This window comes from Strix uralensis, chromosome 4 (assembly GCF_047716275.1).
Source record: "Strix uralensis isolate ZFMK-TIS-50842 chromosome 4, bStrUra1, whole genome shotgun sequence".
NCBI classification, from domain to species: Eukaryota; Metazoa; Chordata; class Aves; order Strigiformes; family Strigidae; genus Strix; species Strix uralensis.
The window spans coordinates 66,323,396-66,339,802 of NC_133975.1; the positions used below are offsets into that span (position 1 = coordinate 66,323,396).

General features: G+C 42.9%; 1 protein-coding gene across 10 annotated transcripts in view; it reads right to left on the minus strand.

Moving 5' to 3' along the window:
* Positions 1-16,407, minus strand: part of RUFY3 (RUN and FYVE domain containing 3) — a 56,968-nt gene that overhangs the window by 2,674 nt on the left and 37,887 nt on the right. For 7 of the 10 annotated variants that reach the window (XM_074867041.1, XM_074867040.1, XM_074867039.1 and 4 more), the window contains 9 exons: positions 14,739-14,831; positions 13,912-13,992; positions 13,123-13,290; positions 12,310-12,407; positions 8,787-8,906; positions 5,732-5,834; positions 3,849-3,928; positions 2,487-2,514; positions 1,454-1,528 (listed from right to left, as the gene is read on the minus strand). In XM_074867041.1, the coding sequence (XP_074723142.1) occupies positions 1,454-1,528; positions 2,487-2,514; positions 3,849-3,928; positions 5,732-5,834; positions 8,787-8,906; positions 12,310-12,407; positions 13,123-13,290; positions 13,912-13,992; positions 14,739-14,831 (846 nt within the window). Of the gene's footprint in view, positions 1-1,453; positions 1,529-2,486; positions 2,515-3,848; positions 3,929-5,731; positions 5,835-8,786; positions 8,907-9,090; positions 11,305-12,309; positions 12,408-13,122; positions 13,291-13,911; positions 13,993-14,738; positions 14,832-16,407 lie in introns of those variants that run through there. The other 3 variants (XM_074867047.1, XM_074867048.1, XM_074867049.1) reach the window with 1 other exon arrangement.

Consider the following 16,407-nt stretch of genomic DNA (forward strand, 5'->3'; position numbering starts at 1 on the left):
CATTTGCTCCTGTGCTCAGGACCAGTTAATAGCAAAGTTTCTTAGGTCAAAGGAGAGTAGGTGAGGTCTTGCAGCAAAGCAGGTAAGAGTTACCAATAATGAACCATTTGAGTTTTAACTGACTCAGTCTACTAGAGCATTTTGTCACAGGAGGTGCACATCTGTATTTTACAGCCATATAAATACACTGGAACAACAAGCCTTGCCTGAGATGAGTATTTAAATGTGCACATGCATTTGGAAATGTGTCAAAGTCAGATATAAAGCTGTGGCATTCGCTTTGAACTCATCGTGTGTTTTCTCAAGATAAACACAGGGGCACGGGAAAGACTAGAAGTCCTACACAGAGTTCCCACATGTCTAACAGGAGAGGTTCATGGGGTGACATAGGGAGGCAATCGGGCCCCCTCTCACTGCCTGTTCTAAGCATCATGGCACCGTGGCGTCGGGGAGGAGAGGGCTGGCTTCTGAGCACACCCAGGCACGCCGTCTTCATGGGTGCTGCGGAGCAGCCTGGCTTGGGAGCTGCTCTTCACTCTGGCAAAACCACTAACTGCCAGGCAGAGCTGCAAACGCAGCCACAGCTGGGAGCCCCTACCCCAAAGAGCAGCAGCTCCCCACCCACACTCAGCCAGACACAGCCTCTCCACATGAGCCTGAAAGCCTCCTGGTCAGGTAACCTCGCTGTACTCCCCAGTTCCCCCTCAGAACTTCCCAAGACCGATATGGAACCGAGTACTGGTTCACCTTCACCAGGCACGGAGGTCAGAGCCCTGCAGGCCTTGTGCTGGGGAGTCAGCTGCCTCCCCCCTGCTCCCGTCTGGCCACAGCTTCACAACAACCTTTCGGTTCAGGCCTTGGCAGATCAACTGGGGGAAGACAACGTCACCTTCCAGCTCACACTGCTAAGTACTTGCACCAGTGTGACCAGGACACCTGCAGCACTGACAGCAGTTTTATCACCGCTTTGACTAGTTTCCTTGCAAACTGCTCCTCAGCAGCAGTGGAGGAAAGTATCTGGATGAAGGCAGCACTCCTTGTAATCCTTCTAGATTCTGACTATAAAGCAGTGAGGAAAGCAAGAGGGGCTTGGCCACAAAGAAGAACAAAAATAAGGGAAAAAGGCAAGGTGGCTTAAGTGGAGAAATAACAAACAAGCGTTAACACCACCTATTCTCACTTCGGATTGATCCCAGGAAAAAAACACTTAGCTAAAAAGGGAAGAAGCTGCTAAGGGGAAGGAAAAACAAACCACTGAACACTGAGCAGAGTGGGGAACCCTCAAGCAACCACTGTTTACAAGTTTACTTTAAGGGTAAAGTGGACTTCAGAAAAGCCCTCATTTCTTTGTTCCAAGTCACCAGGAGGAAATCTGTGCTATTCGAAAATGAGAATCAGAGGAAACGCACATTCACTAGATGATGGAGGTGACAATATAAGTCCTTGGAGTTACCTTTTTTTTGCTTCGGCTGCTTTCTTCCTGGCAGAGCTGGCAGATCTCAGAGTTTCCAGGTCCCGACAGTTGTTCCTAATCCCCAAGAAAAAACCAAGACATTCTGCTTTACACACTTCTTTACATGGCACCCGTATTAGAGCTCTGTGGCTGAGCCGCACCTTTCAAGAGGGAGGAAGATTTCACGTGCGTGTATTTTTAACCTTTCTCTATTCACAGCACACGTGCAGCCACAGAGGACCACCGTGCATGTGCAGGATGATCCACAGTTGCCCTGCCTACACCACAGGGCAGACGGGGAAGCACAGCGTGGCCGTGTGAACCAGGGACCACACAGCTCGATTTTCAGGCTGAGATCAAGGCTGCTGGCCCAGCAATGAGGTGGGAACTAAATCTCTTTCTCACTGTGAGAAAGAGCTGACAGATGCAGAAATTCCCAGTAGACAGGACACAACGCGAGTGTTGCAGCATCCCATTGACAGTTCAGGGTCTAGCTGTGCTTTGCCAAGTATCCAGGGGGAGAAAGAAAGGATTCTGGTCAATTTGATATACATGAAAAAAAAAAAAAACCCAAACAACAAACCAACTGACCAAAACACCCCTTCCCTCTAGCCTACAGAGCAACCAGCAAAACCTTGTCCCAGATCAAGGAGGTTAAACACCACCGTTTTCACAAACATTGAACTATATTATGCTTTCATTGATCTTTTCAGACACACCGACCCAGGAAAGGCATGGGGCAAAGGAATAATAAAAGGAGTTAGTTTAAAAACCAACATGGTTGTGCTGAGGCTGTGAAATGAACTCACATAGGTGCAACACTGTCAGCTAAAAGCCTTTCTAATGAGATAAGCAGTGCTTTTTCCACTAGGCAATGATTGCTGCCATGGACTCTACAGACAAATCCTCACCAAGGCAAAACCCCAAGGACAAAATTCAGGGTATTTGAGCAGGGAAGATGCTGCAGCGACCCAGGAGCTCCCTCAATACCCTTGCCCTTCAGTATTTCAATGCAAGAAGAAGAATCACCAACCTGCTCCTCCTGTGTGCCGCTTGGTAACCTGCAAGAGAACACCACCATCACTTGGAGCCAGGGCTTCAGTCACTGCATCATTTCAGAAAAACGTTTGGACTATCAGAGAATTCCCTCATCCTGTTTTTAAAATCCTACCCATACAGATTTTTGGTTTTGTTTCTTCAAAACCACGCTGCCAGGACTCCTCACATGAGAGACGACCCCTTCATAAGTTTTGTCAAACAGTGAAGCAAAGAGGCAGTATGTGACTGGGGTTGTTTAGGCATACAGCATGCCTGGCTAAATAGGAACAGCAGGGGAAATACTTGTAAAATGCCTTCAGAAGTGCAGAGGAAAGGGAGCGTGAATATAGAAAAGACTGTTTAGATGGTACAAGCACAGTTTAAAACTAGCTCTGAACTTACTACTGCGAAATGTTTGGTCCCCTACAACTTCTGCGAAGAGGCAGCGATAATGCATTTTGAGGCCTTGCAGATAAATCAGCAGCCTGACACTCACAGTGCTTAAACGCTCAAGGTGAAACGGGGGTAAAAAGCATCAAAGGCCTGGAAGGTTTCTAATATCTGGGAAAGCAGATTTGAATTGAGCTTATGCTATTTTTAAGACAATACTTTTCTCATTAACTTTATATTGGCATTCAGAGCACTGAGTTTTTTCACTGACAGATTCAGAGTACTTCAAATAGGCTGTTACTATCTCTGAGCAAAGTCCTCATTACAGAGATGTTCCCTGCGGCTTTTAAAACATCTTTTCACATTTAAAATCAAATCTGAAACTTAGCTTTCAAATGATTAATCAAGTCCTACAACAAGAATCCTCCTCTGTAACATTCAGCTTAGAAACATGTTACCTGAACTACATTTTTATACAACCATTTTCTTGAAATGTTATTTCAAGTTCTCTTTCTCCAACAGCTCCTATTCTTGTCCAGAAGCCACTGTTTATTAGTTTCAAATGCCCTTGATCCACCAGCCCTCCTTCCTTCCCTCACCAATCAAGGTACCTTCTTTGGACACAAGTACCAAAGGTCCATGTCTCTGCAGCATTTGGCTTACAAAGCTTCACTGATTAAGAAAAATTAATAAACAGCAGATTTATATATAAACAAGTTCAAAGGTAAATGGGAGAGAGACAGAGCTTTTCAGATCCAGAAACACTGATGGCAAGCAGTAGAACCTCCTTCCCTTTGAGAGCCACGAAAAAGCAGCAAAGAGACCTCAACAAAGGGCATGATGTTGAAAAGCTTTCTTAGACAGGGAAGTTGCACTATTCCAAACTTCCCATCAACAAAGAAATTAGAGAAGGGGAAGCAGGACTTAGAAAAAGAGAAGGTAAAAATGAGATTTCTTTTCTCCATACTTGTGTGGCAGGACACTGTTCTCCTCTCTTGGTGGCTGTTTCAGTTTAGCATTTTCTTCCTGGATTTTGAGCTTCCCATCCTGCCAAAAGGAGACATTTACCCATCAGTTGAACTATATGACAACTCCAGTTTCACCCCTGCCACACTGCCAAGGGAGACTTTACATTTCTATTTCGGGAATATTGATCTGCCCCTCCTTGGCACAGGTGTATTTGGACACGTGAAAGCCTACAAACACCAATCCATCCTAGGAGCAGCTCTATATGCTTTCCTTTTGCTGTCAACAAAAACTTGACTTCACATTTTAGAGACAGACTCTTAAACATGTCCCATGACCTCCTTTTACTAGAAGGTACAAGAAACTTCAGAGTTATCATTTTTTAACAGCAGAGGTTGAATAGGCAGACAGCCTGAATAGGCTTTTTAAAGACTGATCAGTGAGACAAATCCTCTCAGCCAGGAAAGGAAACAAATCCTTCCCTCCTCCCCAGCTAAGACCTGGGTCATAGCCCTGGCCAGGTATGTATGTATGTAACACCACACCAAAACACGACTGGCAAAAACCAGCCTCCCGCCTGCGCAGCCAGTGCTGGCAGAACCACCCACGCACGCATTGCTCTTGAGTTGTGACCTTCAATTTCTGCAAATGCAAATTTCCACGGGATCAAGCACCACGTACAAGTTTTGTGGCAAAAGACAAGTCCACTCTGAAACCGCTTTTTTGCGCATTGGCCCATTTGTTCCTAGTGGGAGCACCCACTCGTGCCACAGTGCTCACCTACGGAGTAAAAGAGGATAACTCCACGCAGTAACCGGGTCTCAAACCCAGTGACAGGCACACAGCCAAGCAGCAGAAAAAAGCAGCTATTCTGCCTTCCAGGGAGCTAACCAACTTTTGCTTTAAAGATCAGACTACCCAGTTTTGGGTATGGGGGTTTCTTGTTTTCATTTTTCCTGGCCAACTGCATCGCACTTAGTTTCTGATTCCTTCTACCGAGTTATGGCTGTTCTGCTACAGCAAACATGACTTTTTGATACATGACTCATGATGCGTAAATAACATCACTGAAATGATGTGTATAATGTTGGTTAAAAAACCAAAAAACTGAGTCGTTCAAGCAGCCCAGGGGAGGCCAGTGAAGGCAACTCTCAAGTGCAGCAGCACACATGAGAACTGCTAAAACAACCTCTATTCACAGTTCTCATAGTCACAAGTTTTGTTCTCCAAAACAACTGTTTTACTGCCAATTCCCAGCAAGAGAGTCTGTTTCGTTTTACAGAAAAAGCTGCAGAGCAGATTTTCACTTTCAAAGGCAAATTTACTGCTAAAAAGGGAGTCTCACTTGGGGACTGAGTTTTACTCTCAAGATGAACACTGCGTTTTGCTTTAAAAACACACTGACTTCACTAATGCACAGAACAAAAGAACACAAAGTGATTTGTGATACCCTGAAGAGATAATTTTGTCTTCCAAGTGTTACTATTTACCTCGTTCAGGAGAATTTCCATTACTGTGATGCAAAAAATAAAGACAAGCAAGTTTGCTCTTCATAAGATGGAACATGTACAGCACCTCTCCTGCTGTATTACAGTTGCTTTTATTAAACTAGTGAAGGAAAACCACAATCACTGTCAAGATTTTGTCAGGTGCCCAGCTTGGAACAGGAAACCAGTGTTCTGCAATGAAGCGTAATGCTTGCAATATTTTTGAGAGGCTCAATTCAATAAACTACCCATTTAGTGTGTGTAAAAAATGTTCCAAAGCTCATTTTGTTGTGGCACACTAACAATACATATTTATTGCCTAATAAAGCTCAGGAAAAACAAATGAGCAAAACGAGACTATGATTCAAACACAAGCCAAGAATAAAAGTCATATTACCTGTCTTAGCCAATTCTTTGCACCTTTTTTGTTCTCTTGGCTGCGTTGGTGACTGTGTGACCATCTGTCTCTTTCCCGCTTCAGTTCCAGTTCAAGGTGGCTCCTAGAGTATCAAGGTGGAATTGTGAACAAAAGCTTTGGTTTTGTAACACTTGACATTGAGAGCTAATGAGCTGTTTAACCCTCTCTTTACACTAAAGCAACTGGACCCCAGCTCAAGAGCTGAAAACTGCCTCTTTGAATAAAAAGTTGTCTTGCAGTGTGTTAAGCCATAATACGTCAGGATGGAAAAATCTAGAAGTTCTTAATCTAATTCTAGCATGATTTTGCAGGAAGTAAACCTGTTGACTACATCTGCAAGTCCTCAAAAAATAGTTATTTATTCATCTATTGCAGAACTTTTGATCAGTGCCCTGTTCAAAAAGACATTCTTCAGCACGTCAACTGCTACAGGACAGGCTCTGAAACCAAAGCCAACATCCGCGACCATTTCCTCAAGCCATTCGCCCAGGATGGGGGGGCTGTTCCTCCCTGAGAGCTGTGGCAATTCTTCTGACACCTCACCTCAAAGTGGGGCTTGGTCCTCGTGGAGCAACCGAGGGCTGGGGCTGGGGGCTCGTCGCTGGGAGTACTCTGCAGCCTGCTCTGCTGCTGACCTTGGCTGAGCAACAGCACATGAGCAGGTCAGTGCAGGAGCTTGAATAGGAGAGGCGAGCCCAGTGGGCTGAAAACAGGACACATACGCTGTTCTACGGAGCTCAGGCAACTCCCTGGCCTAGCCTCACCCATCATGAAGGGAAGACATATGCTCCTTCAAGACTGCTAAGCAGCTGGGCTGCTGATCTGCACTGGTTCTGCAGCCAGTGTCAGTCCCACGCAGCACGTGCTGCGGTCCATTGGGCCAGAGGGAACAGAGACATGGCTGAGCACAGCACATTCATATTCAGGAGGAAAACTAATCAGTGGGTCAAGGACAGATGAACAAGCACATCTGAGGTCCCTAACGCAGCCTGAAGCAGGCTGAAGAGAAGCACGGCTCTAAACTGAGCTGTGGATCGCAGAGCCTTTACTCTGGGCGCCCAGAAAGCTCAGTGCCTCCGTGCCTGCAGCCTGCCTGCACGCAACAGCCTCAAAGCCCTTGGAGCACATGGACCATCAGGGACTGAAGCACTAGAAACGCCATTTTCTGCAATCATTACGAGGAAAATACGGTAGCTGCCATAGGGAACAACCCCTGCTCCAAAATTAAAGTATCTACTGGTAAAAGTAGTGGGAAGACTTGTACCATAAAACATTCAGAATCCTCATTGCTATTAAACCCAACATTATCCATTATTACCCTTGTTAGTCTCCACGCTGCTCCAACAGCTTTTTACAATAACTCATTATGACTACAGCCTCATTAATTATGTAGCCTAACTGAAGTGAGTAAAGCTGGTGGAGACTTAGAGCCAGAAATTAATACTTGCCCATGTTGACATTTAAAAACAAACCAACCAAGGGAATCCTTGTTTACAACTTGATTTAAAACCAACACCACCACAAACACAAAAAGTCCCATTTCCTCTTAAAGGAATATAATTCAAGCAAGACTACCCACAACCCACTGCGGCACCCTCCAACACTCACTGCTTTAGAAACTCAATTAAATTAAGCAGTACAGCCTCCCAGTAAAGGAGGCTCAATCATTTTCATACTGTCATCTTGATTTAGCTTGAGTGAGGAAGGAATCAGAGCAAGTCCAATTGATGCAAAAATAGACCAATTTGCAAATGTCCTCTGCCAGTAGCTACACTGTGACTCAGTGTAAGGTGCATATACAGAGAAGATGCATTCTTCCTTTATACCTGAGAACACTGCTAAGCCCACCCATGTACACCCAGAACCTCGCATGAATTTCTGACAAAAGCCATTTGCTGGTTTTCTGGGAAGCCTCTAACTTTTTGAAAAAGGAAACAAAAAGCTGTGCCAGGAAGGGACAAAAAGGAAAAAAAAAAAAATCATCCAGCAATGCTTCCACACAATTCATTCCAGTAACCTTGCAACAAAGAAGTGTCATGGCTACAGAAGAGATGCTCTTCTATTTTAAGATAAGAGGATTTCTCTGTTTTCCTGATATTGGTAAACCGATGACACTGCAGGGGAAAATATGATAGCTTTCGCAAAGTTCTCTACATTTGGCTTCCAACTTTTTGGTCACCTCCCAGCAAAAATGAGACCAGTTTCAACTGGAAAAAAGAATAAATTCCCAGCACTGTTTGTCAGACTGACAATCACAATTGCTTCCCTTGCTCCAGACTCTTCAGTGTTAGCTCTAGGCAAAGACTTAGCTACTACATCCCTGACAATGAGCAGCAAATTGCTTTTAGTGTTAGCTTTGGATTCCAAATTATGCTATTACACTGGAAAGTCTGATGCAACACTTGACTTCGGAGAGGTCTGTGTTGCCCATCAGAGACCCAACTGCGCTTTGAAGCGCACATCCAGCTAACTCTCATTCCCTAGAGCAGGCTAACCTGCAACTTTAACTCAGCACAGACTGGGGATCTACCCAGCGTCCCAAACAGGTTTTGCAGCTTGTGGGGATCCCCGTCCTCCTGCATCTCTAGCACTGCCTGTTTTCAAACGAGATGGTTATTGGTAGATGCCCAACAAATCAAACCACAGTGCAGAAAGCCCCCATGGACATTTCCATGTTCAGAAAAATATCCTGACATTTCATTTCCACTCAGGAGATATTCTGGAACCTGCTTCTGATATTCCACTGCCACATAAGATTTGTGCTTTTGCTGGTGGTTTCTGCTGAATACATAGTTCTTTTGCATTTTCTTCCAACCTAATTTTTCAAGTTGTAGCTTTAAAGACACACATGTTAAAAGATTCACTGTCTCACAGATCATTGCACCTCCTCAGAATTAATGACTGCCTGGCATCTAACACACCACTTGTCCCTCTCTCCCTCCAACCCCTACTTCCTTTTGCGATGGCCCTGCCTGCTTTCTACTAGACACAGTAAGAACAGCCCAGAAAATAGATTAGAAAAGGATCTCTTCACCGCTGCCTGGAGAGCTCTTCCACTTCTAGCTGGAGGCTGTTGATTTTGTCCCCAAACTCCTGCTTGAAGAGACGGTTGTCCTGCTGGGCCAACTGACGGTCCTTCTCTGCCTGTCGCAATCTGGATTTGAGCCACATGAACTTGTGATAAAAAACAAAAGCCATGGTGGGGAGGAAGACCGAGTTTAACCAACAAATAAAAACCCAGTGAAAAGGTAAAGCCAAAAAAAGGAATGGTAAAAACAATGGAAAGGAGGAAAAATTTTTAAAGAAAAGCAAAATGTAGGTGAACCAGGCAGAAGCTCTGATTTTCAATAGTTTTTATTCTATTACTACAGTTTACAGCCATTAGATGAAAAACATAAAACATCACTTTTATCCAGATTCAAAGCAAACCTCAAGTACACAGAATTTTAAGTCAAATTTGATTTTAATGTACGTTACATTTCAGCTTTACACATGTAACTGGAACTTGCAACATAGGTTAGCTACTCTATTGAGAATTAGTGCATTTTCCTGGTCTCTTCCACGGACTCACACACTGGCTCAAGCACCCAGGCATTAGTACACCAAAGCATTTCCACTTTGGGCCTGACATCAGAAATGGCCAGATCCTTAATTCTGTCTTATTTTAGTGTTACTGCGACAGCAAACAAAACCAGCCCAACCCCGTTTCTACAGAAGAAATCTGGGGAGGGGCAGGGGAGTTAACTGTTCTAACTAGCTATTTGGATACCCTGATGAAAGCTTCCACCTTTTTATTATTATTTTTCTCCAGGTAGTTAAAAGGAGTTTCTAGTAGGAGGCTACTGAAGGTTAAGTTATACTTTCAAGCATGCGACTTGGGCATCGGTGTAAAGATTTAAAAAGGGTCTCCAAGTCTGCTTGTGTGCGGGAGTTAACTAACCAAGCTAAGCACTGGTACACGCTTGCGTACAGGAGGACTAGGCTGAGCCTCACAGATTTTTAAATGTACCTAGTGAGAATCAATAGGTATTCTCTCCCCAGTTGCGTTTCGGTCACATTTGTCACCCACTGCCCCAGGGAGCACTATCCCACAGGACAAAGGGAGAACTGGCACCAAAGAATTTTTACAGGCATCTCACCAGAGCAAAAAACCCCTTATTCAAGACAGAAAATGCCCAAATGTGATCTTCTTGAAAGAAAAAAAGGAACATTTAGAACCTAAAGCCTGTGACAGGCCAGCATGGTGAACTTCTGCAGCCACAGGGAAGAGGATATTAGTTTATAATAGTCCAAGCTGCAGTTACTTAAAGTTTTGTGCTGCGGTGTTAAACGGGCAATTATATTTCCTATTGAGAGCTGTTTCCAAGCTTTAGCTGTTCTTTCATCAGCAAATTCCATTTGTATTGAGCAACAGAAACTCAGAAGCAAATGAAAGAAGTGTAATAGTAAAAGGCAGCTCTTCCTTTTAAACCACTAACTACTCAGACAAGGAATGGTCAAGTACCAAACTACCATTTCCACTCCCTACCACTGCACATTTTGTTCCTTTCTTTTTTTTTCTTTTTTTTTTTTAATTTTTTGTTTCTTTTAAACACTAGAGTATAAAGATCAATAATGTTTTTGTAAAACTTGTAACTTCCCTTTCTAGGAAGAGGAGAGACCTACCAAAACAACTCTCCTCAGCTTCCTTCGGTCAGGAAGGACCACCGATGTATGTCTAAAGGGATTCATGGCAGAGGTAGAAGGCAATGCAAAGATAAGGAGGTTTCCACTGAACTTACCACTCTATCATGTTACTCTAAGACACCTAGCTACTAATTCTGAACACATGAAGTTTAAAGGAATAAGGATAAGTCCCCACCCTCCCACCAAGTCACTAAGGCAAAATCGTTGCAAGCAGTCTCGGTTACAAGAGGGCTGGTCTTCACGGTGATGAGCTATTGAGTCGCACCCATTTTGTCTTGGACTTGGGGCTGAACCCACAGAACAGAAGTGAATGGGTAACGGCTTTGGGGTACGCACACAACTACTTTCAACAACTTCCAGGGATGCATTTTTTTCGTCTACTTCACAAAAAGGGTAACACAGAAAACTAGTTGACTTTCCAGAGCTGGCCAATCTGATGTTGGCTTGACCAATGCACCTAGTATCCATAAATGCTGAAGACTTGTGCTGCTGTATACGGTATGCATCACCGGGATGTACAGAGCCACATATCTTCCATTCCTTATGCTTTTCTGGTGTGTTTATTGGTCAACTCATTGGTACTTTAACACAGTTTAAATGGCAAAGTTAGGGATTTTTATACCCGACTCTACATCTCTGAAGAAAAACTCACTGATTTTAAAAATTCAGCAAATTCCCAATCAACTTTAGGTGACAATTAACATTTTAGCAGTTGCTTTTAGCAATTCTCAAGTTCTCCCCTCATAAATGAGTTCTGATGTCAGAGCTGTGAGGTGACCAGACATAAAAATGTCTAATGATGCTTCTGGATCAGTTTGTTTGCTGCACTATTTAAGGTTTTTGCCTGTTTCACCAAATCCTTTTCACTGTATAAGTAAGTCAGAATGAGGAGGATGAGAAAATGAAAAAAATAACAACAGCAAGAGAAAAAGAGCAGGCCAATTAGCTGAGCAGATATCATAAAACATTTTAAAATACAAATTTCCTACAAACAAAATGACCTTTTTTATAAAAAATCATTCACAATATAAACCCTAAAATGAGAGATTTCAATTAGTGCAATGCTCTACTCATTAAATAAGTCCCAGGCAATACGTGACCTTGAGAGCTATGCTCTCCCCTGATTTTCTTGGAGCTAGTGTGACAGGGCGATTTGAAGAGACTGAAGCTGTGACCCGCTGGCCAAACCACTGCAAAGCCTAGCTTCAAGAACAAGACAAAAGGGAAAAAAGAGCACTGCTCCTTCTAAAATCAATCTGACTTTGATGCCGAGGCCCTCCTAATTTCATGAGGGTTAGTGACATCAGAGCCACATGGTCATTAGGATGGAACTTGTCCCAGTCCAAATGGGTATTATACCCATGGGCTATCTTTACCAACTTCGAGCGACAGCCAGGCTCCCCTCTCATCCTCCTCTATTTACTTTCACATAAGAATATTTTTCAAGCTCACCTCCCTCAAAGTACCAGAGAGATCTAGAGTAACCAAGCACCTCTATACCTAGCCTCTGCTGCACTGTAATACTGTCATTAACAGTCAAGCACTTCTCTAGGTTCATATTTACATTTTTTATCAGTGCTATCAGAGTAATTGCCTTGTAACGACTGGATAGCATATACAAGTGCAGCTGACACAGATAAATGAAGCTGCTATGGTAATTAGTGGTTTAGTAGTATATTCTTTCTAATGGAAGCCCTCCTGAGCATGCAAAACATTTCTCCTAACAGCATCTCACAAAATTATAGCGCTTGCTCTGTTGAGCAGTGACTAAGCAGAGCACTCGGACTCTCGCCTGGTCCATTCAGGGTCAGTGGGACACTACCCCTAGAATACACACATGATTTTATAATTGTAAAAGTTCCATTTTTTACCTTTGTTCAAGCTGTTTGATGGTGGCAGCCATCTGATTTGTTTTTTCTTCCAAACGACTGTTTAATTCACTCTTCTGTTTCACTCCCATGTCTGAACTCTGGAAAAAATAGCATCATGGGTTTTTTTAATAGCAGTAAAACCAAAATAAGCCATGATAAATCATGTGGCACATGAAACGAAAGGGGCAGAAGCCAAAGAGGCAGGAAAAGGTGCTCAAAAAGCAAATGCCAGGTCAATATTGCAAGGACAAACATCTTGCCATAACGATGTAGGCTACATCTGGACCCCACAAAAGGGCAATACCATAATCACTGAAGCTTTCTGTGTAATGCATATTAATGCAGTACCTGCTAATATCATTTGACTGTTTTGCGCAGAAGCAACTCTTTCCTGTTCTAAAGTTTATTTTACAATTTCTTTGTGTTGCTCTTTGTCTTAAGAGTCTGCTTCTATCTTCACACAGTAATGCATGTAATTACACCACACACCTTCAAATACCAGATTGTACTGGGACAGAAGCTACCATGGCTCAGTTTTTATACCACAAAAACGTAGAAGATGCTTTCCCCACTCACATGCACACATTTCTGGATCATCATGAGTCTTTCTTCAGAAGAAACTGCATTTTCCTTTAACCTTCACCACATTCAACTGTTCATGTACTACAGCTTTCTTGCAGCAAGGCAGAAGTAGGCTATACACCCTGTAACCCTTCCACACCTAGCACCTTTTAGATAGATAGCAGGGAAAAAAGAACAAGAGCCATCACTTTTATCTGGCATTCACTGCATTTGATTTAATTATTTCCCTACCTGCAGCTTGAAGGACAGTTCATGCTTTAGGGCCCTGAGATCATCCAGTTGCTGTCTGAGCGCCACCAGCGCATCTTGCTTCTCGCAAACATCTTTCTCCAGCATCTTCATGGCTAGCTCCATCTCCTGTCGCATCCCAATCTGCACCTCCAGCTCTTTCTCCACATCCTGGAACATACGGATCGGTCACCATTACCAGCCAGCTTTCCGTGAGATAACCACCCTTAACTGGTGTTCCTGCCAATGCAGTCACTACCTAGAAGCATGCTGCACTGGCCACAGCATCACAGTTACAGATCTGACCAATCAAAGACAATTAAGGACAACAAATCCACACTTTCAGTCCAATATTAAAACATTAATTTAAACAACATTACTAGCAAAGAGTCAAAAAGTACTATATAGGCCCATCTTTCTGATGGAGGGGACTAGTGAAAAGCTGGCAGATGTTATTTCCTAAAAACCTTCGGCTCAGGCATTTTTCTCCCCAGCAGCTGAACCCACGATATAGAATAGCAATTCAGATAGTGGCAATATCCTTACCCAGCAAGGGGGATATGCAAACCTAGAAATGCAAGCAAACTGCTCATTTTGAGAAACAGACCTCAAACTGATCAACAGAGCCAGAAAATTAACGCTTCAGACAACGCTGTCTTGGATCAGGCTGAAGCAGGCTGGCAAGAATGAAAAAAATGCCCTGGCCAACCATTTTCAAAAGTGATTGTCTGACATGGGAGTTACTACATCAAAAGCCATTTGTAGGGAGCTCTAAGCTCACACAGTCCTTACCAGCCGCAGCTGAGTCTCCTCCTTTAACTGTTTCCGTGCCTCAGTCAGTGCATGTCCATCAGCAGTTCTGTCTTTAGTGACCTAAGTTAGTGAAGACACCCAATTAACTTGTCATTATATACTACTAGCCCTCACATTTGCTGATTATTTGCTTTTCCCAGCACTTCAAAAAGAAATTCTGCCACTATCAAAACTCAGAGCTCCATTCAGTTAACGCAGCATGCAGCTTCCATGTGAAATGACTCCATTTTCCTGTTTCCCTAAGTGCTCAGTGCACTTCAATGGATATGAATTAAAAGGACAGATTGTTTTCAGAACTTTTACAATATACTAAGTAGGGTTATAAAACCTCAGAAAAAGATCTTGTGGGTTTTAGAACTAAACCCAGATTCTGCAGTTACTAGCACTTTCAATAAGTCAACAAAGAAAAGATTACAGATCCTGCCCCTTGATTTCCAAAAAGGGTAGCCTTTCAGGCCAAAAAAACAGAACTCCTACGTCCAAATTTTTCTGCCACCCCCTCAGAAAATCATCCTTCCTCCTGTCCCTTTTGACACCTCCACCCAGCAAGCCAGGAACATGCTGTGTTAGCTCTCGGCTCTGTGCATGTTCACAGTTTAATCAGCTGCGGTCAGGCAGTATTTACTGTGGCCAGGGTCCATCTGCTACCCTCTGCGGAGGAACCCACCTGGAGTCACTCTTCTCTATTCCAGTTTTTGTGCGAGATACATAAGGAAATAAAGCTTCTTCCAAACACTGATTCCTTGGTTTAATTTGGGCTGGGACTGTCCAAAAGGTTCAGTAATCATTCACACACACCCACCAACCTTACGATTGGACTCTAAGATGTAAGAGCTTTCTTCTTTAACCCGTTCCATCTCTTCTTGAAGTGTAATAATCCTGTTGTTCGCAACCGCGAGCTGTGAACAAAACAGAACAGTAACATGTCAAAACCATATTTGACCATTTTTTTTTCCTCTCTAGACACATTTTCTGTACTCTTTTTTTTACACTCAAAGTGAGAAAAAAAAATATTTGGAGTGGCAAAAGACAACTCGGCCTCTACCATTGAGAAAAACCATCTGAAATAGCATCAGTTAGTGCCAGTGTGATGGATTTCCAATATCAGCTGAAACAGACTTTCCAACCTATTTTGGTTCCTGTCTTCCAGTAAAGTTATTGACTTATTCAGGTCTCTACCTGCTAGACCCAGTGTAACATGTGGTTAGCGCAACAACAGAAATCCTCACTCTGTTCCCCCTCCCTTACCAAAGATAACAAAATGGGAAAATGTGAGCATGTGACAGCTAAGTTTTGTTGAATTCTAGCAACTGAAATACATTACCAGAGAGGAAATACTTGTGTGGCTTTGCTAAAGCTTCAGTAGTTTGGGTACACTGCTAGGTAGAGCATCTGAGATGTAAGATGCTCAAACATTTGGGCAGAAGAAGCATGATGAGAGCCTCATCAGAGGAAGAAGGTTTGGCTGGAAACAGAGGGTCAGTAGCACACACTGCTCTTACAAGACAAGAAGTGAAGACAGCACCACAGACTAACAGACCTTTCAGTGTGTGGTTAAAGGCCAAAATAACTTCAGAAAACTTTTTCTGGCTTTGTAAATCATAACTGACGTAAGCCTTGCACACAAGAAAATCTCAGTGACATTCCAAGAGATCAGCAATGTTATTAAGTGACAAACCCCAGTAGAAATTACCCTTATAAAAGTGTGAGTCTTTGGTACAGCTCAAGCCAAATACACAAATTGATGTGACACGTGACGTGGTTCATGAACTACACCCTGCAAATAGCGCTGGCTGGCACAGTGTGTTCCAGTGCCATGTAAATTCTTACTCTGAACAGCATGCAGACTTCACTAAGATACAAGCAAGTACATTATTGGAAATCAAAAAATATTTCAGTCAACATTGCAACTAATCTCATGGGTACCATGTCTAATGGGCACAGCACTCGCACTCTGCAGATAATAAACCAAAAGCCACTTATTATAGTAGCACTGAGAAATGCAGCATCTACTGCAGACCACCTTTTTAAAATGAAAAAAATATTTTAATTGTAAAAACACTTCTTACGCCTTAATTGCAAGAGTGGATACACTAAATTTCCACTACTAAAGCTTCTCATCATTTGGAATACATCCATTAGAGTAAATGTTCAATAACCAGACACACAGACCTCCTTTAATGAGGGTGAACAAACAAAAAAAGAATTTATATTTCATATTTGTACTGCAAGAGCACTGAGCCATCGCAATCTAAATCATTCTACTAAGTGACATGTGGACAGAGATACTGTAAAACCATTAGGATGAGACCTACTATCATCCATTTGTCAGGGAACCGACCCCAAAAGATTTTATTACATTTATGCCACGACTAATGAACTGCAAGAACAATTTTAAAATACAGGCTATACTTATGACTCTCATACCAACCATTTTTTATGCTCAGACTGAACAATGTTTTATCTATAACGATA